Consider the following 22,227-nt stretch of genomic DNA (forward strand, 5'->3'; position numbering starts at 1 on the left):
GTGCCGATATGTCCCTCTTTTTCTCTCCCTTAGTTTGATTCTCCCTGTGCCATCTGACTGGCGTGGATCTAAAAAAGGCGACGAATGGAAAGAAACGGGGGTACTGGAGGGAGTCGATACAGACGAGATCGGCTTAGTATTATACACCATGTTTCTATCTGAACCAACTGCTCCATCGCTCAAATCACTGTCAGATGTCAAATCAATTGACATTTGATCACCCCCCATCATATGTATTTTGCGTCTAGGTTTAAATTCTGTAACATATATGTTACCTGAAGCAAAATCCCGTTTATCTCGAGTAAATTTCTTCCATTTACGGGATTTTAATTCAGAAGCCAATTTTTCTATGTTAGATTGTAATTCCATTTCTAATTTATCAAAGGACGTATTATTTCTATATTCTTGAACTTTTTTAAAGGGGTTGTTCACCTTCAAACAACTAGTTGTTATCAGATAATCACCAGAAATAACGACTTTTTCCAATGACTTTCTATTTTCTATGTGTCACGGTTTTTCTAATATTCAAGTATAAAGTGTCATTTCTCTCCTTCTGAAGCAGCTCTGGGAGGGGGGGTCGCCGATCCTGTAAACTGTTCTAAATGGATACATTTAGTTGATACATTTCTTATCTTTGTCCCTGCTGAGCAGAATCTCTGGGTTTCATTACAGGCAGCTGTTAGAATTGATACAATAGTTGCTAATATTCCAGAGATGATGCTGAGAAATGTATCAACTAAATGTTGCAAAATTGTAACCGTTTAGAGTCTGCACCTGAATTACTGAGCTGTCAGACTCAAACACCAGAGACAGGAACATTCAACTTTAAACTTATGGTGGCCATACACGGGCCGATAAAAGCTGCCGACAGACTGTGTCGGCAGCTTATTGGCCCGTGTATGGGGGCCCCCGACGGGCTTCCCCGATCGAGATCTGGCCGAAAGTCAGCCAGATCTCGATCGGATGGGACAGAAAATCCCGTCGGATCGCGGCCGCATCTGTTCGTTGATGCGGTCCCGCGATCCGACCGCCCGTTTGCCGATTGCTAGGATCCGATCGTTGGGCCCTAGGGCCCACGATCGGATCTGCCCGATATTGCCCACCTCAAGGTGGGCATATCGGAGGGAGATCCGCTCGTTTTGCGACATCGCCAAACGAGCGGATCTATCCATGTATGGCCACCTTTAGATTTTGGAAAAAACGTAAAAAATTAATTATGGAAAGTAATTGGAAAAAAGTCATTATTTCTAGGGAACAATCTAAAAAAAACTAAATTGAAAAAAGTGTTTGGAAGGTGAACAACCCCTTTAAGGTAATTTTCGACCTCTGTATTTACCCCCTCCAGCTCAGACTCCTCCGTCTCCTTAATTAATTGCATTAATTCAAGTGAACAGTTGGTAAGGATCTTATGCCATTTTGCTAGAAACTCCTTACTAGCCAAGTGTTCCGCTGGATTAAGCTTAATTCTAAGGCCTCTTGGTACTAGTGAGTGCCCCAAATATTTATCCAGAGTGGTAATCTCCCACCAAAGTTTAGTCTGCTTAATCATTCCCCTTTTTAAACTTTTGAAAGTGGAATCCATTGCTACACCCACATCAGGTATTTTAATTGGTTCAATTGTTTCATTAAACAACTGTTCAGCTTCTACCTTCCATTTATTAAAGTAGCCCGGATTAGAAAGGAAGCTTGCCATAGCGTAAACTTCACCAATGTGTAATTCACAATAACAGAAACGCTCCAGAAAGAGAATAAACTCAAATATATGTAACACAGAAAAATAGGGAGCCTATAAGTAAATAAGTAAGTAGCATTAAAGGACACCGCAGGTTTGTAGAGACATAAATTTATATAACAAAAACCATGGAGCTTGGGGGACACTAATATGTAAAAGTATCCATCCTACACTCCAAAAGCAAACCAGTTCAGTGTCAAATCTTAACAATGTATCCAATATTTAAAACGTAACATTTAATCAACTGATTAAAAAGTTGCAAAGCGCTCCAGACCACACACCCACTGCTGTTGAAAAGTTACAGCAGTGCTGGACAATTGTCCATAAAAACACTTAATTAAAAACTGCAAATGGTGGATCAATGAGGTAAGTATCGTCTTAAATGCAAGAGCCACAATAAGGCCAAATGTGCATAAATCACAGGGTAGCAACACCCACTCCCACCCTTCCGTTTTCTGCCCCACAGTGCTGACACTACCTAGCTACGTAGGGACAGGGTGAAAGCTAGACTTCTCACCGTCCACCAATGCCGCCCTACCGTAAATGATAAGAATATTAGCTGTCACTTAGGGGTTCTGTCACCATATAAAGGCAAAAGGCTGCAGGTTTAGTTATACAGGGATCTCTCTGTACAGGCTTTGAGCAAACTTACGGACTGTCCCAGCTAAACTGTACTTAGTACAGAGGAATACATATGCTGCTGGGCCCGAGCCTGAAGGGGGGCCGGCAGTGCTGAACTTTTCGAAGAGCCGGGCCCCCCTTGACAGTGCCGAAGCCGTGCCGCTTCATCTCGAAGTCGCGAACAGCCGAAATGCGGAAGTGCGAAAGTTATGAGCGAAAAGACCTGAAGTCACGACAATAGCCAAAATTGGAGTCCTGAAGCAGCGAAAAGACCTGAAGTCACGGAAACAGCCAAAATTTAAGTCCTGAAGCGGCGTAAAGACCCAAAGTCACGAAAGGAGGCAAAGTTGAAGTCCTGAAGCCATGAGTTCAAATCCAACACCAATATCTATGAACAAACTTTGGGGACCGTTCCTGCTGAATTGTGCTTAGTAGACAGGAATACCTATGCTGCCATTGTTTATGGGATGTCTCTGTACAGGCTAAGAGTAAACTTACGGACTGTTCCTGCTGAATTGTGCTTAGTACAGGTGAATTCCTCTGTAAAGGCTATGCGCAAACTTAGATAATGTTCCTGCTGAATTATGCTTAGTACAGGGGAATACCTATGCTGCCATCATTTTATGGGATCTTTCTATACAAGATTTAATCCACGTCAGTGATTTTCCTGCTGAATTGTTCTTAGTACAGAGGAATTCCTTTGCTTCCATAGTTATATGGGATCTCTCTGTACAGGCTATGAGCAAAGATAGGGACTGTTTCTGCCGAATTGTGCTTATTACAGAGGGATTCCTATGCTTCCAAAGTTTATTGGATCGCTCTGTGCAGGCTATGAGCAAAAGTAGGGGAATGTTCCTGCTGCTTGTACTTAGTTCAAGGGAATACCCATAGTTGAATGGTATCTCTCTGTACAGTATATTAGCTTATTTAGGGGAATGGTCCTGCTGAATTGTGCTTAGTACAGGGGAATACATATGCTGCCATAGTTTTTTGGGATCACTCTGTAGCTGTTATGAGCAAACTTAGGGACTACTCCTGCTGATTTGTGCTTAGTACAGGGGACTACATATGCTGCAATAGTGTTATGGGATGTCTCTGTAGAGGAGAGTGATCTGAGTTCCCTCTGACCCATGCAATTTGACACTTGACCTTTGACCCATGACATTTGACTATCATAGTTGTAGTCACTTATCTGCCTTGGTGGCTCTTGCCACCATCTGCTTTGATCGGAGTTCCATCTGACCCATGCCATATGACAAATACCATTTGACCCATGGCCTTTGACCTATGTCATTTGACCCATGATGTTTGACCACCATAATGGTTGTCACTTGTCTGCCTTGGTGGCTCTTGCAGCCACCTGCTTTGACAGTCTCCTCTGACCCATGACCTTTGACCCATGACCTTTGTCCTCCACAGTGTTTGTCATTAGTCTGCTTTGGTGGCTCTTGCTGCCATCTGCTTTGGTGGAGTGCCCTCTGACCTATGACCTTTGACCCATGACCATTGACCGTCATCATGAGGTACGCTCACCTGCCATGTGGATTCTTGCAGCCATCTGCTTTGTCAGAGTCCCTTTTGACCCATGCCATTTTGCACATGACCATTGACCGTCATCATGAGGCACACTCATCTGCCATGTGGGTTCTTGCAGCCTTCTGCTTTGGCGGAGTGGTTTACTTTTCTGCCTTGTCACTCTTGCAGCCATCGCCTTTGGCATAGTACACTCTTTTGACCCATGCCATTTGACCCATGACCTTTGATCTATGTCATTTGACCCATGACTATTGACCACCATAATAGTTGTCATTTGTCTGCCTTGGTGGCTCTTGCAGCCTTCTGCTTTGTCAGAGTCCCATCTGACCCATGACCTTGCCACCATCTGCTTTGAGGGAGTTACCCCTGATTCATGACCTTTGACCCATGACCTTTGACCACCATCATCGGGTTCGATATCTGCAGCCATATGCTTTGGTGGATTGCCCTCTGACCCAAACATTTGACCAATGCTATTTGACCCATGACCTTTGTCCCATACCATTTGGCACACGATCTTTGACCCATGAACATTGACCATCATGACGGTGGTCATTTTTATGGGAACTCTCTATACAGATTATGAGCAAAGTTTGGGAATGTTCCTGCTGAATTGTGCTTATTACAGGGGAATGCCTATGCTGCCATAGTTTTATGGGAACTCTGTTCAGGCTGTAAGCAAACTTATGGACTGTTCCTGCTGAATTTTGCTTCCCTATTTTTTGAGATCTCTCTGTACAGTCTAAAAGCAAACTTAGGCATTCCTTAGCTGCCTGTTTTCGTTGTTGTTCAGTTTGGATGCCAGGGTTGGGTTTTGGCTTTGTAGATTGTGCACTTGTACCCCCAGGGGGTTGCACATGTCCTCTAATCTTTAGATCCTTTTCTCCGCTCCAGTTGTCCTCTTTATCAGTGTCTGGAGGTCAGCTTGTAGGAGGGAGAGGTCGGTCTTAACTGCCTCTATTTTTACAGATAGGGCTGCCCAGCAATCCTTTATTGCGGTGCATAGCAGCCTGGTCTTAAAGCATTGTGCCGCCATCTTGTGGAGCAGTCCAGTCATGGAGTTCCAGCCTGGCGGCAGCATCTGGGTCTTGTTGCCACCCATAGTGTATAGTGGTGTCAGGGGATTTGGGATTCGGCCAAATCCCAGAATCCTTAATTAAAGATTCGGCCGAATACCATATCGAATCGGAATCTAAATTTGCATATGAACAGTGACAGGAATGTAAAAAGTGGAAAAAATATTTTTACTTCCTTGTTTTGACAAACAGTTACGTGATTTCCCTTCCCACCCCTAATTTGAATATGCAAATCCTAGATTCAGTGCATAAAGCTTAGTACAAAGGAATACCTATACTTTTTAAAAATGACTGCCTTTTTCTCTAATAATAAAACAGTGTCTTGTACTTGATGGTAACTAAGTTAAAGTTTATATGTTTTTAGCAGAATTAAGAGATGGAGCTCAAAATCCCTTCTAGGGCTGGACAAGATTATACAGAAAATAGAATTTATACAAATCTCTCTCAAAATGTTTCCCCTGCTGGTAATAAAAAGTTCCTTAAGTTACCTGAAGTTGCATTTTGGGAACAAAGTGCCGAGTATGTTTTCCGACTGGCGATTTACTATATTGCCGGTGGCAGAACAACCCGGATGCACCCAATGAAGGAGAGAGCAATGGAGGGGAGGAGAATGCGACGAAGGGTGGGTAAAGAAAGCAACGGAGGGGAGGGTGACGAGGGAGGGGAGAGCAAAGGGGAGTAAGGGGTGGGAACCCGGCTAGGGGAAGGCAGAAGACATTTTTAAAGGTAGCTCCCAGCGCCCCGCTTTCATTGAGTCGTAGGACCTGCCTCTTCTGCCTGCTCCTAGTGCCCTGGCCAGTGGAAAAACATTTCAGGGATATATTTCACCCATGGTAGCACAAATTGAAACGTGGGGATCATATCTCCCAGTGTGCCATTAGTCTTTAAAGGCATTCACAAGTTATTGCAGTGTAATTACCAACTTCTGCTCCTAGATGGCAGTGTAGAGTTGTGTTGGATCTATGTTACCTGTGTATATATAGTGTTTGGCCACTAGAGGGAGTGAGAGTAGTGAAACACATAGAAAGGGGTGGAGTTTAGAAGAGAATTGGAGACAAGCCACAGGGACAGATGTGCATCACAGGATGAACATCTACTGAAGAAGCCACCTTGCAGAAGAACCACAACCAGGACCCAAGTGAGTAGGAAGTGTGAGGCTCTGTTAGCATAGGTTTAGTTTTCTTATAGTGCACTGTAGCAGTGTTATGAGTCAGGTCAGGACAGTGAGCCAGAGGTTTTTGTGTGGGCTAAAGGGTTATGGGCTCATATTGGTGGTTGTGTGTATTTTGCAAAAAAAAAGTTTTGGACTTGGAACCTAAAGTATGTTGATTTCTAAAGTGACCTTCAATTTAATCTTTTTCCCCTTCATTTTTTTAGTCTATATCTTGTTACAGAAATGGAATTGTACAAAAATGACGGCAGATTTGAAAAGTTTATGTTGTCAAAAAAACCCCATAATATAGGTTTTTTTAATGGATATTTTTACATTTGTCTTTATCAGGAATATGCAAATAAGAAGCCGAAGAAAAGAGAAGGATATAGCAGAAGGGATAGAAGAGAGATCAGAAGACAGAGGAAGACGTTTGCCTGGGACACTCTCATGGTAAGTATTATGGCTTTGGTCGGTACTGAACATGTTTGTATTTAGTCCAGCATTGCTGTGGGAGATATTGGGGGGTTGATATTGTGGGTTATTTTTAGCATAGAGCCCATTTTTTAGGTTGTTAGTGTGATGTGGTAGGTGTAAAATTCTACAGAAGGTTTTTTTCATGTTGTATATATTGTGGTAGTTCTAGGATCACTTGCTTAATTTGTTTTACAGGTATGGGATCTGTTATCTGGAAACCTGTAATCCAGAAAGCTCTGAATGTCAAGAAGGCTTTCTCCCATAGACTCCATTTTATTCAAATTATCCAAAATTTTAAAAACAGTATACTTTTTTTTCTGTAATAATTAAACAGTATATTGTACTTGATCCAAAATAAGCCTATTAGGTTTATTTATTGTTTAAATGAATTTCTAGTAGACTAAAGGTATGAGGATCCAAATTACGGAAAGGTTTGTTACCAGAAAACCCTGAGCATTCTGGACCGGTACCATACCTGTACTGGAGATTTTTACCAGTTGGGGAGGTAGGATTTGCCTGGATGCTAATCTGGATAAATAGGATAATGATTTTTTTGTTCTTTAAGAAAGCAATTTGGAATTTGGCCCAATAAAGCAATTACTTTTGAGACCTCATTTTGTGTGATTATTTGCAGAGGGTTGGGAGTATTATTTTTGGAGCGGCTGGGAGTATTATCTTCAGATCGTCTTGGTGGATTATGTTCAGAACAGCTGGGAGGATTATCTTCAGAGCAGCTGGATTATCTTCAGAGTGGCTGTGAGGATTGTTTTCAGAGTGGCTTGATTATCTTCTGAGAGGTTGGATTATCTTCAGGTCGGATGGGAGGATTATATTCAGGTCGGATGGGAGGATTTTCTTCATTGGGACTGAGAGGGTTATCTTCATATGGACTGAGTGAATTATCCGCAGTGCAGATGGGATCTTCAGAGCAATTGAGAGGATTAACTTCAAAGCTTCTGGGAGGATTATCTTCAGGTTGGATGGGAGGATTTTCTTTGTTTTGATTGAACGGATGATCTTCATATGGATTGAGTGAATTATCCGCATGCGCAGATGGGAGGATTATTTCTAGAGCGGTTGTGTGGATTATCTTCATAGCGGCTGGGAGGATTATCTTCAGAGTGGCTGTAGAGGTAGACAATTTTGTTGCTTTTTTTTAAATTGGCAATTCCGAGGGGCCCAGCGCACAACCCAGCCTCCCTTTAAAGGGGTGGTTCACCTTCAAACAACTAGTTGTTTTCCGATAGATCACCAGAAATAATGACATTTTCCAATGACTTTCTATTTTCTATGTGTCACAGTTTTTCTAATATTGAAGTGTAAAGTGTCATTTTTCACCTTCTGAAGCAGCCCTGGGGGTCGCTGACCCTGTAAACTGTTCTAAATGGATACATTTAGTTGATACATTTCTTATCTTTGTCCCTGCTGAGCAGAATCTCTGGGTTTCATTACAGGCAGCTGTTAGAATTGATACAATAGTTGCTAATACTCCAGAGATGCTGCTGAGAAATGTATCAACTTAATGTTGCAAAATTGTAACAGTTCAGAGTCTGCGCCTGATTTACTGAGCTGCTAGAATCAAACACCAGACACAGGAACTTTCAACATTCAACAGTAAAAAATAAATAATGGAAAGTAATTGAAAAAAGTTTTCAATCTGAAAACAGCTGAATTGAAAAAAGTCTTTGGAAGGTTAACAACCCCTTTACAGAGGGTCCAGTATATCCATTTAGCTGTAAATTTAGTGACATATTCAGGGGTTGTAGCTGAGATTTCCTCAGAATGGTATAATTCACTCATTTTGTTTATCCAGTCCTGGATTATTGGGGGCTGCAGCGATTTCTATCATGTGGGGATCAGCAGTTTTGCCACATTGAATAGATGAGGTGCTATAGTAGAGAGGGACGGTGAAACATTTCTGGGACCATATAAAGGAACAAGGATACAGGCTGAGTTATACAGGGAACAATGAGTATATTTTGTGTATTATAATGCATAATGTACCCCTACTGTAAATTATAAGGATTTTAGAATCCATATAAAGGCACACGGCTGTGGGTGAGTTATACAGGGAACTATCACTGTATAACTCATGTATTATAACAGAGACTGTGCACCCTATACTGTCATTCATAAGGATATTAGAAGTCACTTAGGGGTTATTTGACAATTTAAAGGCACAAGGCTGCAGGCTGAGTTATACAGGAACTATCCCTTATGTATTATAACAGATTCAGAAAGTATAATATCCCAAAAACGCTCTCCCTGCTTGGTTCAGGAAAAGGGTGCAATTTTCCTCGATCAGGTCACCGGTATCCTGATATCTGTAACTCGATTCGTAAAGAAATGAGGAGAGCACTCTGCAAGCAATTAATGCTGTGGTTATCTTTTTATTACTTGACTACAGTCAAGTAATAAAAAGATAACCACAGCATTAATTGCTTGCAGAGTGCTCTCCTCATTTCTTTACGAATCGTATTATAACAGATTCTGTGCCCTATACTGTAATTGATATGGACATTAGAAGTCACTGAGGGGTTCTTCTACCATATAAAGGCACAAGGTTGCAAACTGACTTATACAGGGAACTCGGAGCATTCGTCATGTATTATAAGGGATAATGTACTCCCTACATTAAATAATAAGCAGATTAGAAGTCACTGAGGGGTTCTGTGACAATATAAATGCACAAGACTGCAGGTTGAGTTACACTGGGGACTGTTACAAATGTATTATAGGGGATAATAAACTCCCATTGTAAATTATAAGGCTATAGACATCACATATAAATGCACACGGCTACAGGCTGAGTTATACAGGGAACTCTGAGTATTGTGTATTATTGTACCCCCACTGTAGATGATAAGGATATTTGTAGTAGGATATTGCCACAATTGTTTTTAGCTCTTTATGCCCCTTGCCACCAATGTTTTTAATTCTTAGGTCCCCTTGCCAGCAATGTTTTTTAATTCTTAGGTCCCCTTGCCACCAATGTTTTTAATTCTTAGGGCCCCCGTGCCACCAATGTTTCTAACTCTTAGGGCCCCTTGCCACCAATGTTTCTAACTCCTAGGGCTCCTTGTCACCAATGTTTTTAACTCTTATGGTGCCTTGCCACAAATATTTTTACCTCTTAGGGCCCCAGGCCACCAATGTTTTTAACTCTTGGGGCCCCAGGTCACCAATGTTTTTACCTTTTAGGACCCCAGGTGACCAATGTTTTCAACTTTTATGACCCCAGGCCACCAATGTTTTTAACGCTTAGGGCCCTAAGCCACCAATGTTTTTTAACATTTAAGATTTAAAGAAGGGGAAGGTCATTTCATGAGTATATTCTCTCCTGACAGTAGCACATATTTCCAGTGGGCAACACATTTGTCATTGCCTTTATTAGGACCGGCTAGTGTTTGACCAAAGGATTTAACCTACTGCCTCATATTTACACATCAGAAATGCAGAAAAGTTCTACTAATACATTTGATTTAGGTTGAGTTAGGTAACTGCTTAAAGAGTCGACCTTGACCAAAAGTTACTGTTCCAGGTTCATGTCCATGTGAACTTTGGTACTGAGTGGGGGGGGGGTCATGGGTCCAGTGGCAGGGTTGGCCCAACTTGCACCTACCTTCCTTATTACCCCTCAAAGCTCTTGCTCGCCTAGCAAACAATGGAGTGTGTCATTGTGGGGGCAAGAAGAAATATAATAATCCTCCATCGCTTTAGCAGGAATCCCCCACCCAAAAAGGATGTCTCGTAACCTGGAGAGAGTGGTAACCAAAAAACAAACAGTGCAAAGAATTCACGCGGAATTTCACCTGACGACGGGGAACGCCCTCCGAAACGTTGTTTGATGCAATAAACACACCAGGGGTAGGACCCCGGTTTAAATCGCTCCGTGTGCCAGCCTCTTGCTTCTTCAAACCAAAAAACAAATCCAGCATAGGTGTTCCCCAATATCAAGCACCTTCATATACTAAATGTCTGGTATAGGATAAATAGGCTGGTGGGAAGTGGATGGAATTCCAATGTTAAGAAAGGGGCAACGGACTTGAAGGGAAATGCTTACATTGTGGCCTATGGAGTAAAGCAATTTTGTAGTTCCTTCCAATCATTGGCGATCAATGTGTGTCCTTAGTAGAACGAGGCACAGGAGCCCCTTCCCTCAATATTCACCATAGAGATTAAAGAAAAACGCTGAGACATATTTATGGGGAAACCTGGCAGGGAGCACAGGATTTATTAAAATTAATAGCTAATTTATATTTGGGCATCCCTAACGACCAATGATCCAGAGGAAGGAGAAAAACCCTAGAGCACTATGAGGACCAATCTGCACTGAAGGTAAAAATGCCTTCCTGACTCCTAGAAACGGCAGTCGGTTTTTCACCCTGGATCATGCTAAGCACCCCCTCCTATACACACCCCTTCAACCTCTCTCTCCTATACATAACCATCCCTACTGTAGATATCCCCCCATCATTACTCCTACCCTCCCTCCTGTACATAACTCCGACCCTTCCTCCTGTACATAACCCCTCACTCTCCCTCCTGTACATAATCCCTCACCCCACTCCTGTACATAACTCCCACACTCCCTCCTGTATATAACTCCCACCCTTCCTCCTGTACGTAACCCCTCACTCTCCCTCCTGTACATAATCCCTCACCCCACTCCTGTACATAATCCCTCACCCCACTCCTGTACATAACTCCCACACTCCCTCCTGTATATAACTCCCACCCTTCCTCCTGTACATAATCCCTCACTCTCCCTCCTGTACATAATCCCTCACCCCACTCCTGTACATAACCCCTCACTCTCCCTCCTGTACATAATCCCTCACCCCACTCCTGTACATAATCCCTCACCCCACTCCTGTACATAACTCCCACACTCCCTCCTGTATATAACTCCCACCCTTCCTCCTGTACATAACCCCTCACTCTCCCTCCTGTACATAATCCCTCACCCCACTCCTGTACATAACCCCTCACTCTCCCTCCTGTACATAACCCCTCACCCACTCTTGTATACAACTCCCACACTCCCTTCTGTACATAACCCACAAACACACAGACAGACAGACACACAGACATACGCCCTTGGGAGAGGTAAACCGGAAGGATTTAGGCCATGGTGTTGGGTCGGCAGCAGCAGTTGAGTCTTTGGGTGGAATGCTGAAAAGAAAAGATTTAGAAAGTGTTGACATAAGAATAAAGACAAATACTTGTTTCATTATGATATTAAAGGCTCGGTCTTGCTTTAAGAACGCACTATTCATTGGGCCTGTGGGGACTGTTTGGGTTCTCTACACATGGAATGCCTTGGCCTATTATGAATCTCAGTCTGAGCCTGCGCCATTTATTCTTTTATATGCTTTGATCACCTGGTGCCAGTCTATTACCCAGTAGCAACCCATTTCCAAAGGTGGATATCTAAGGCAGATGTCCAGCAGCCCTATAAGCATTACCTACCTCCCCTGTTATTGGCCTGCTATAGAATCAACACTTTATCTGCAGACTTCGATCTCTGTCAGCAACCTCTTACAACCTAAAGGCAGCCAAACATCGGTCTATGGGGTGCCCTCAAAGTAATCAGCCTGCGGGCTCAACAGACGGTGTATGATTTCCTTTTATTGTTCTGATTGAAAATGCTCAGAACTGCAGGAAGTAAAGTGGAGCTGCACTGGACAACATGAGGCATCTCTAGATAATGGGTAATTGTCAGTAAATTGATACATTACCCATACTCTCCGGAGCCTCTTCATGATGGCCTTCCTAAGCTGTTTTCGCAGGGTTGGCCTCTCCACCACCGGAGGATCTTTGATGATCTCTTCCACCTCAGGAGCTTCTTCTTCTCCATCCGCTCCCTCTTCTTTCTCCTCCGCTACAGGAGTTTTCTCTTTGTTTTCTTCAGGAGGTCCTACCTGTTCTTCTTCCCCTGCAGGAGACTGCGCCTCCGTCTTCTTCTCCTCCACTGCAGGGGCTTGATGTTCTTCTGCAGAACCTCCTACTTCCGCTCCGTCTTCTTTCTCCTCCTCTTCACGAAGTTGCTTATCTTCAGCGGGAGCGCTTTCCTCTTTTTCTTTATTGGAGCTTCCTCTTCTTCTTCTCCAGGAGCGGCTTCCTCTTCTGCTGCTGCTGCAGGGGCTCCATCATCCTCCTCCTCTTCTTCAGCTGCAGGACTTTGTTTCTTACTAGGTTTGAAGGGAAGAAAATGTAAAAAAAAAAAAAAAAGGGTCATTATTGTAATTTGTTTCCAAAGTATTGCAACTACAATTCTGATCACTGGAGGATTAAAATAGCCAGATAGCCTTGTACCTAAGAAATAACATTATGCCTGCTACACATCTGTCCCTACTGTAACACATTGGGCAGTTACTGAGCTGAGTAAGTTCCATGCTAGACTTCACCCAGTGATACATGCTGAAATACATGCTATGTTTGTAGGGACCTAAAAAAGTTCAACAAGTTTCTGTGCTATTTACTATTAGTATGGCCAAAGCACCCAGAGGTACGAGAAAACATCTATTTTTTGAACGTTATGTGCCAGTAAGTGTAATTGAAAGTGTTAATTGCAAAATACATACCGAGCAGCTTCCTGTAGCTTCTGCTCTCTCACAAACTCGTTGTGCAGCTGGTTAAGGTGTTGGTTGATGGTCTGTGAGCACATGGGAGGCACAAGGATAGGAGCAAAGGGGAAAGAAAGGAGACAGTTAGGATTATGCCTGTAGATGTGCTGCTAATAGTACCTTTATATGCTGAGGGCAGTGAGGGTGTGGGATTCCCTGCCGGCAGCTGATGATGTGATATTGTTCAGCCTTTTCTCATCATAGGGAGAAAAACCCCCAAATCACCCCGTGTGCAGTTGTCCTGATTGCAATGGACCAATCAAAGTTCAGTATCTAGTTGTTAAAACACCCAAGAAAAGCATCAGGGACAGTGATCCCAGGTGAACTTACATTCTCCAGCCGCAGATACTCAAGTTGCTGCCTCCGGTTTTGGACTCGAGTTGGATGATCCTGTGGAAGAAGAGAGTCAATGTTAAGCGCTTCTTTGTACCAATTATTATAGAGACACACAGTGAATAATAACCTCTCCCATAATAATACTAGTGACACTTACAGGAGGCAGCTTGGCAGACTTCCTGAGGGCGGCATATTCCCTCTTGATCACTTCCTGAAACATAAAGAAAGAAGCAGTGTGAGATAAGAGCTGGCAATCTAATATTATTTGTTCCCTATTTACCTAAACATCAATTCTGCATTACATACCAGTGAGTTGAGCATTTTCCAGTACAGGATAATGTTCTCCTTGGCCCTCATCCTCGGGTCCACTTCGCACGTAAGAAGGAAGTGCTTTCTGAAAAAGAAAGATATCACTGAATGTTAATTAAACATTTTCCAGCCTTATTGCCCTTGCAGTTACCCCTGGGGCAATAGCAAATGATTCCCAACATGTAACAAGTCCATTTAATGGTTTACTTACAGGACGATGTTCTCGCTGTATTCGACCCGGTAGTGATGTTCTGCAGGAAAAACACATTTCTGTTAAATACTGAGCTATATGGGGAAAGGAATTCACATATGATAAAACAAATGGCACAACCTTAGGAACTGATAAATTATATAGGATTTTACCGTAATAAGAGGCGAGGGCCTCAAAGTCCGTATGTTCCCCCCTGAAGTCCTTCAGGACGGAGTACAGCGTCTGTAAGTGAAAAGAAAGAGCATTAGGGACAGAATACTAAATGGCTCTAAATGCTGCTCACAGTCAGCCTGGCTCTGAGGAGAAAAGAGACAGAAAAGGGTTTGGGTTTTTATGGGGCAAGCATGCCAGTAATAAGGGCATTTTATTCTGAAAATTAAATAAACGTAGTGATTGGATTCCCTGGATGTCAGTTCTACATGCACAGAGGCAAAAGGTTTGGCAGCTCCGACATATATATAATATTTTTTTTTATTTTTTTTATTTTTTTTTCCATACAGCTGGAGCACTCTTGTAAATAGGCAATTGCCCAGGTGCAGGTTATAGTAAATTATACATAGAACAACGAAAAATCGCACACACAGGACTTATAAGGTGCAAAAAATAAAAAAAAGATTTATTGCAACGCTTCGGCTCCTGTACTCGAGCCTTCTTCAGGTGGCCTGAAGAAGGCTCGAGTACAGGAGCCGAAACGTTGCAATAAACCTTTTTTATTTTTTGCACCTTATGGGGCAAATTCACTAAGGCGCGAAGCGCCGAACGCTAGCGTTAATTCGCTAGCGTTTGGCATTTTCGCTACTGCGCAAATTCACTAACGAACGCTGGCGTAGTTTCGCTAGTGTTACTTCGCAACCTTACGCCAGGCGAATTTTCGCTAGCGACGAAACTTCGCAAATTCACTAACTTGCGCAGTGTACTGAACGCTACCTTTTACGCTAGACTTCCTTCGCCACCTCAGACCTGGCGAAGCGCAATAGAGTAGATAGGGATTGTTTAAAAAAAAAAGTAAATTTTTTTTCTAAGTCCCAAAAAACGCTGGCATGTTTTCTACATGATGGGTGATAGGCTGAAAAAGATCGAAAAAATTTTGGGGCTCCCCTTCCTCCCCCCTACATTTCCTGACTCATGGCAACTTACCTTGACAGTGGGCACATGTGTAGTGCAAAATACATTTTTTATTTGCTGATTTGAAGGTTTTCTAGGCATTTGTAGTGCAGATACGTGTTCCTCCATTGAAATTTGAATTTCGCGCCGTATGCAAATTAGCCTTCGCTAGCGTAACTTCGCTTTATATAGCGAATCAACGCTAGCGCAACTTCGCAACCTTACGCTACCCCTGTGCTCAACTTCGGATTTTAGTGAATTTGCGGAGCCCTGGCGCAACTTCGCCTGGCGAAGTGCGGCAAATTTGCGCCTGGCGCAACTTCGCATCTTAGTGAATTTGCCCCTATAAGTCCTGTGTGTGCGGTTTTTCATTGTTATATCTATATATAGATAGATAGATAGATAGATAGATATAAAAGTAGCAGTGCAGACAGACAGCTTAAGTAGAACTTATATAGAAGAGAGAAAGGGAAACACCAGTTCAGATGAGAGAGGATTGTTTTACACTGAGGCATTACCAGAAGAGATGGATTTCTCTGCACCTTGTCCATCGTTGAAACCTACAGGGACAAATAGACATAATCAGCCAAAGTGAAGGCAAGAGTTGTTTCCCTTTAAATGAACTTTTAGTATGATGCAGATAGTGATATTCTAAGACAATTTTCACTTGGTTTTTCTTTTTTTATTATTTGTGGGTTTTGAGTTATTGAGCTTTTTCTTCAGCAGCTCTCCAGTTTGCAATTTCAGCCATGTGGTTGCTATGGTCCAAATGACTCTAGCAACCACGTTCTTTGAAGAAAAGTAGCAATAACAATAAATGTGTAGCATTACAGACCATTTGTTTTTTGATGGGGTCAGTGACCCATTGAAAGCGGGAAAGAGTCAGAAAAATATCGAAAACATTTAATGAAGACAAGTGAAAAATTTGCTTAGAAGTAGCCATCCTGTAACATACTAAAATATACATTAAAGGTGAACCACCCATTTATGTATTTCCTTATCTATATTCTCCCATTTGTATGAAACAGTGTTCCAGTAAATGATTAAAGCCCATTATTAATGCTGCTGATGAATTGGCTTCTTATAAATACCATATACAGTAGCCGTATGGGCTCATATGCACAAAGCCGACCCCCCAAGTGAATTTACGACAGACTCGCTGAAGAAGAAATCATGTGCTGAATCAGTTGAATTTGCAAGATTACCTCTTAAAGAAGATTCTCCGATGGGGGAAAAAAATAGGGGGCGGCACAAGGCCGGGGCACCCCAAGGGGGGTCTCCCTAAGGAACCCCTGGCTCTCTCTTACACTGTTCAGATAAAGATGTAATTATATGAACAATGGAGAAGCCAAAAAAAACTCCCAGGTGTTAATGGGCAGGTGTGAATCACCGAAGTCGCGGTCCAAAAATGCAGGAAAGGCACTGTAGCAATCTGTATAGAAAAGAGAATATAAAGGCAAGTTAAGGAATTTAGCGCTTAATATTTCCTATTTAATACAGAGGAAAGCAGAAATGTATTTTCCCCTAAACTTTGAGCTTTGTATCAGTTCCAGCAGGTACTGAGCCTCGGTCTCTAGAATGCTGGAAGTTTCCTCACACAGTCAATTAGCAGAGAGCCCTAAATAACTGCCAAAGTCTGTGTCTCCCAACCAGCACTAACATTAAAGGCTTCTCCCAAGCACATTTTAGGGGAAAAATCTCCAAATTCACTAAAAGCAGGGAGAGGAGCAACATCTGCTAGTCTGAGGGGCGTCCCCCAACCTTTTCCCCCTCTTGTTTTTACTAAAGTAAAGGTTATTTAGCAAAATATCTCTCAGAGGGAATATACACTTAACCAACGGACTAAACCAACTGTCAAACCCTAGGTGTAAAGTCTCCTCTCTTCTATGGGACCTGCTGTATGTCCCCCACTCATCACCCCCAACTGTCCCCATGGCACGTGCCTCTGCTTCCCACCCCTAGTTCCTTATGGTGTGCTACAGGGTCCCCAAAAGTTTCCTTCTGAAGATAATGTGAATATTTGCTGGCAGCCCTGCATAATGCCAAATGCACAAAAAGTCTGTGTCTCCCAACCAGCACTAAGATTAAAGGCATCTCCCAAGCACATTTTAGGGGAAAAATATCCAAATTCACTAAAATCAGGGAGAGGCACACCACCTGCTAGTCTGTGGGGGACATTGCCCAAATTCCCTCCTCTTTTTCCACTAAAATAAAGGTTTTCTGGCAAAAAATCTCCCAGAGGGAAAGTACTCTTACCTCTCACCACAGGGCCAACCAACGGACTGAACCAACTGTCACACTCCCAGGTGGAAGTCACCTCTGTCCCCTGCTCTTAAAGGGGAAGTGTCCCCTGTTGATGAGTGAGGTTTATATGGCATTTATTTCTAATTAGATGTGCAGCACATACACAGACTATTAAGTACACAGAGCATTGCTTTGTATGTGTGGCCTATTGAGTCAGTGCAATTACTGCGCTGCCATATCTGTTGGGTCCATTCATTCATTCATCAGCCATGGTTTTGGGGGGTCCTTTGCTTATAGGGGGCACCTTAGCCTAAATAGTGGGTAGAGATGGTGGATCTCATTGTTCTTGGTATTTATTGCTTATTGAGCATTTTGTGATTATTTGGAATAGTCCGGTAAGTTGGGGTGTTTGTGCTCCAACAAGACCTTGTACGTTAGAGAGAGAGTTTGTGTCGGTGTATTTATAGAGCTATATGTTTCAAAGCTGTTTAGTGGTCTACACACAGTATTTCCTATTGATATAGACGTCATGTAATGTTTCAGCTGTCGGTACCTCCACTTGTCCCCAACTCACCGCTTTTCTTTGTTTTTTAGGAACATGGGGATCTGGTCTTTTTTCCATGCCTAGCAGTTGCCTCGATTGAAGATTCTGGAGCCCAAAAGCAGTTTTGTATCCCTTATCTTCAATCCCAGGTAAGTAGTCAGTGTTGTTTCTTATTGGGGTCAGTGGTGATGGATATGGACCAGTGAACAGTTTTTGTTTAGCTGGTGCCATATACTTAAATGGGTTGATTACCTTCCAAACAATTTTTTCAGTTCAATTGTTTTCAGATTGTTCACCAGAAATAGTCGTTTTTCAATTACTTTCCACATTAAGGGGCAGATTTACTAAGGTTCGAGTGAATTTTCAAAGTTAAAAAACTTTTAATTTCGAAGTAATTTTTTGGTACTTCGACCATCAAATAGGCCATATTCGACTACGACTCAGACTTCGATTCGAACGATTCGAAAATAAAGTACTGTCTCTTTAAAAAAAAAACTTTGACTTCAATCCTTCGCCATCTTAAACCGGCCGAAGTGCTATGTTGGCCTATGATGACCTTCTACAACATTTTTGTTGAAGTAAAATCCTTTGATCGATCGCTGAAATCCTTCGAATCGTCCGATTCGAACAATTTAATCGTTCGAACAATTTTACTTCGTCTGCAGGATAGCCAAATTTGATCAAAAAAATTCGACTTCTATATTCGAAGTTGAAGTATTTAAAATAGATGGTCGAATTTCGAAGTATTTTCCATTTATAAATTCGACCCTTGATAAATCTGCCCCTATATGTCCGATTAAAAGCCATCTACATGTTCTACTCTTCAGTTAGCATCTGCAGTGGTCTCAGCAAACATTGGGGTCCTTGCAACACATTTTGGAAGGGAGTGTGACTGTGGGATAGCAGCTATAGTAGGTAGATATGGTGCCTATAGTAACAGTGGGAAAATAGTCTCTGGGAAGGGAGTGTGGCTATGAGATAGCAGGTATAGTAGGGAGAGATCGTTTTATGGGATCTCTACGTACAAGCTATGAGCAAATTTAGGAACAGTTCCTGCTTAATTGTACTTACTACTTGCGAATACCTATCCTGGCATAGTCTTATGGGATCTCTCTGTACAGGTTATAAGCAAAGTAGCAAGCTGAGGGTACTGTTCCGTCTTCATTGTGCTTAGTACAGCGGAATACCTAAGCTGCCCTAGTTTTATAGGATCTCTCTGTATAGGCTATGAGCAACACATAAGGGGCAGTTCCTGCTGAATTGTGCTTAGTACAGGGGAATACCTAGGCTTCCATTGTTGTATGGTATCTCTCTGTACAGGCTATAAGCAAACTTAGGGACTGTTCCAGCTTAATTTTGCTTAGTACAGAGGAATATCAATGCTGCCATAGTTTTATAGTATCTCTCTTTGCAGGCTATGATCAAACTTAGGGACTGTTCCTGCTGAATTGGGCTTAGTACAGGACAATACCCATGCTACCTTGTTTTATGGAATCTCTCTGTACAGACTATGAACAAACTTTGCCGACTGTTCCTGTTGAATTTGGCTTAGTAGAGAGGAATACCCATGATGCCCTACTTTTATGGGATCTTCTGAACAGGATATGAACAAAATTTGGGGGACTGTTTGTGCTGAATTGTGCTTTGTACAGAGGAGTAATCATGCTGCCCTACTTTTATGGGATCTCTCTGAACAGGCTACAAATAAACTTTAGGGACTGTTCCTTAATTGTGCTTAGTACAGGGAATGCCTTTGCTGCCTTAGTTGTATGGTCTATTTTGTACAGGCGTTGATCAAACTTAAGGGCTGTTCCTGCTGAATTGTGCTTAGTCCAGGGGACCACCTTTGCTGCCTTAGTTATAAGGTATATTTTGTACAGGCTATGACCAAAGAAATCGGCTGTTTTTGCTGAATTGTGCTTAGTGCAGGGGAATACTTATGCTGCCACAGTTTTATGGTGATTCTCTGTACAGGTTATGAGCAAGCTTAGGGTGCTGTTCCTGTTGAATTGTGCTTAGTATAGGAAAATTTTTATAAGGGATAATGAAACCTCTACTGTGAACTACTGTTCTGTGACTGTATAAAGGCAGAAGGCTGCAGGGAAAATATAAGGGATATTATACACCCACTATAAATTAGGGTATTAAAAGTCACTGAGGGGTATTCTTATGCAGGGATCTTTGTGTATCACTCATTTATTATACGGGATAATGTTTCTCTTACGTTACTTGATAAGGAATTTAGATTTCACTGAGGTGTTCTATGACCATATAGAGGCACAAGGCTGCAGGTTCAGTTATACAGGGTTCATCATTCATTGATTATAAGGGATACTGTACCCCTTGTGTAAATGATAAGGATATTAGAATTCACTGAGGGGTTCTGTGACCATATAAAGGCACAAGGCTTCAGGCTGAGTTATACAGGGATCTCTGAGTATTGCTCATGTATTATAAGGTTTAATGCTCCCCCTACTGCAAATGCTAGAAATATTAGAAGTCGCTGACGGGTTCTGTGACCATATAAAGACACATGGTTACAGGCTGAGTTGAACAAAGAATTGCCACTTATGTATTATAATGGATATTTTACCTCCTACTGTAAATTATAAGGATACTAGATACTGAGGGGTTCTGTGACCATATAAAGGCCCCGCCAGCCCAGACCCGCTCACTGCTGGCAGAGCCTCCTTGCTGATCGCCTCCCCCCGCAGCATGAAGAAATGGCGCGTACTGAAGAAGGTAAGCACTGCCAGGGGAGGGGACATTGTGAGCAGAGGGATATGCAGCAGGGGTGCATGCGGGTGGCAGGGCGGGTCAGATGCCCGTGTGGGTGATGGAGGGCGGTCGGAGGCCTGTGGGGGTGATGGAGGAGGGGGGTTGGAGGCCCGTGCTAGTGACAGAGGGGGGGTCGGAGGCCCATGCTAGTGACGGGGGGGAGGAGGCCCGTGCGGGTGACGGAGGGCAGGTCTGATGTCTGTGCGGGTGATGGATGGGGGTCGGAGGCTAATGCAGGTGACGGAGTGGGGTCGGGGACCTAGGCAGCAGATGTGGCAGCCCCGGTAGGCCCGCCCCTTCCCAGTCCGACAGTGGATATTAGATGTTACTGAGGGGTTATCTGACCAAATAAATTCACAATATTTCAGACTAAGATTTTGGGGCAAATTTACTTACCTCTGAAAATTTGCCAGCGACGGCTTAAATTCGCCAGGACAACGCTAATTCACTAAAATCCGTAGTGCGTCCAGGGCGCGGGTTGTGGGAGGACGGGTCCGGCACGGGTTTTACCCGACCAGCACATCACTAGTGTGTTATACAGGGAACTCTGAGCATCATGCATGTATTATAAGGAATTACATACCCCCTCGTTTAAATGATTAGAATATTAGAATTCACTGAAGGGTTCTGTGACCATATAAGGTCTCAAGGCGGAGTTATACATGGGATTATCACACATGTATTATAAGGTATAATTAATCCCCACTGTAAATTGTAAGGATATTAGAAGTTACTTAGCGGTTCTGTGACCATATAAAGGCACAGGGCTGCAGGAGTTATATAGGGGACTATCACTCATTGATTATAAGGGATAAGGTTCTCCCTACTGTAAATGATAAAGAGTATTAGATGTCACTGAGGGGTTCTTTGACTATGTGAAGGCACAAGGCTATAGGCCGGTTTATACTGCGTACTCTGAGTACCACTATTGTATTATAAGAGATAATGTACCCCCTACTGTACAATTATAAGGATATTCCATGCCACTGAGGGGTTCTGTGACCCTAAAAGGCACAAGGCTGTGTTATACAGGGAACTCTTGAGTATCAGTCGTGTATTATAAGGGATACTGTACCCCCACTGTTAATTATAAGGATATTAGAAGTCACTGAGAGGTTCTGTAAACATATAAAAGGCACAAGGCTGTGTTATACAGGGAACTCTGAGTATCACTCCTCTATTATTAGATATACTGTACCCCCTATTGTAAATGATAAGGACATTAGAAGTCACTGAGGGGTTCTCTGATCATATAAAGGCACAAGGCTGCAGGCTGACTTAGTCAGGGAACTCTGAGCATCACACGTGTATTGTAAGGCATAATGTCCCTCACTGTAAATTATGAGGATATTAGAAGTCATTGAGAGGTTCTGTGACTTTATAAAGGCTCAAGGATGGAGATTGGGTTAAACCGGGAACTCCCACGATCACTCATTTATCATAAGGCATAATTAAGCCCCTACTGTAAATGATATGGATA

General features: G+C 42.7%; 2 protein-coding genes across 7 annotated transcripts in view; one reads left to right on the plus strand and one right to left on the minus strand.

Moving 5' to 3' along the window:
* The first annotated feature begins 6,507 nt into the window (after positions 1-6,507).
* LOC108705258 (MMS19 nucleotide excision repair protein homolog) overlaps positions 6,508-22,227 on the plus strand; it is a 48,150-nt gene continuing 32,430 nt past the window's right edge. For 3 of the 4 annotated variants that reach the window (XM_041571045.1, XM_041571046.1, XM_041571048.1), the window contains exons 1-2: positions 6,531-6,568; positions 18,020-18,118. In XM_041571045.1, the coding sequence (XP_041426979.1) occupies positions 6,566-6,568; positions 18,020-18,118 (102 nt within the window). In that variant the 5' untranslated portion in view covers positions 6,531-6,565. Of the gene's footprint in view, positions 6,569-7,226; positions 7,726-18,019; positions 18,119-22,227 lie in introns of all 4 variants that reach the window. The other variant, XM_041571047.1, reaches the window with a different exon arrangement.
* On the minus strand, positions 11,532-16,403 carry LOC121396254. 3 transcript variants are annotated; one of them, XR_005962914.1, is made up of 10 exons: positions 16,387-16,403; positions 15,700-15,741; positions 14,230-14,299; positions 14,078-14,117; positions 13,864-13,951; positions 13,715-13,768; positions 13,552-13,611; positions 13,180-13,250; positions 12,334-12,786; positions 11,532-11,767 (listed from the first exon to the last, which is right to left on the minus strand). XR_005962914.1 is itself a non-coding variant. In XM_041571052.1 (8 exons), exons 1-8 carry the CDS (start codon positions 15,730-15,732, stop codon positions 12,600-12,602), a joined length of 603 nt encoding a protein of 200 aa, XP_041426986.1. In that variant the 5' UTR covers positions 15,733-15,861; the 3' UTR covers positions 12,274-12,599. The 3 variants fall into 3 exon arrangements, 1 of the variants encoding a protein (XP_041426986.1); XR_005962913.1 differs by lacking the exon at positions 16,387-16,403 and having other exon boundaries at positions 15,700-15,861; XM_041571052.1 differs by lacking the exons at positions 11,532-11,767; positions 16,387-16,403 and having other exon boundaries at positions 12,274-12,786; positions 15,700-15,861.

This window comes from Xenopus laevis, chromosome 7S (assembly GCF_017654675.1).
Source record: "Xenopus laevis strain J_2021 chromosome 7S, Xenopus_laevis_v10.1, whole genome shotgun sequence".
NCBI classification, from domain to species: Eukaryota; Metazoa; Chordata; class Amphibia; order Anura; family Pipidae; genus Xenopus; species Xenopus laevis.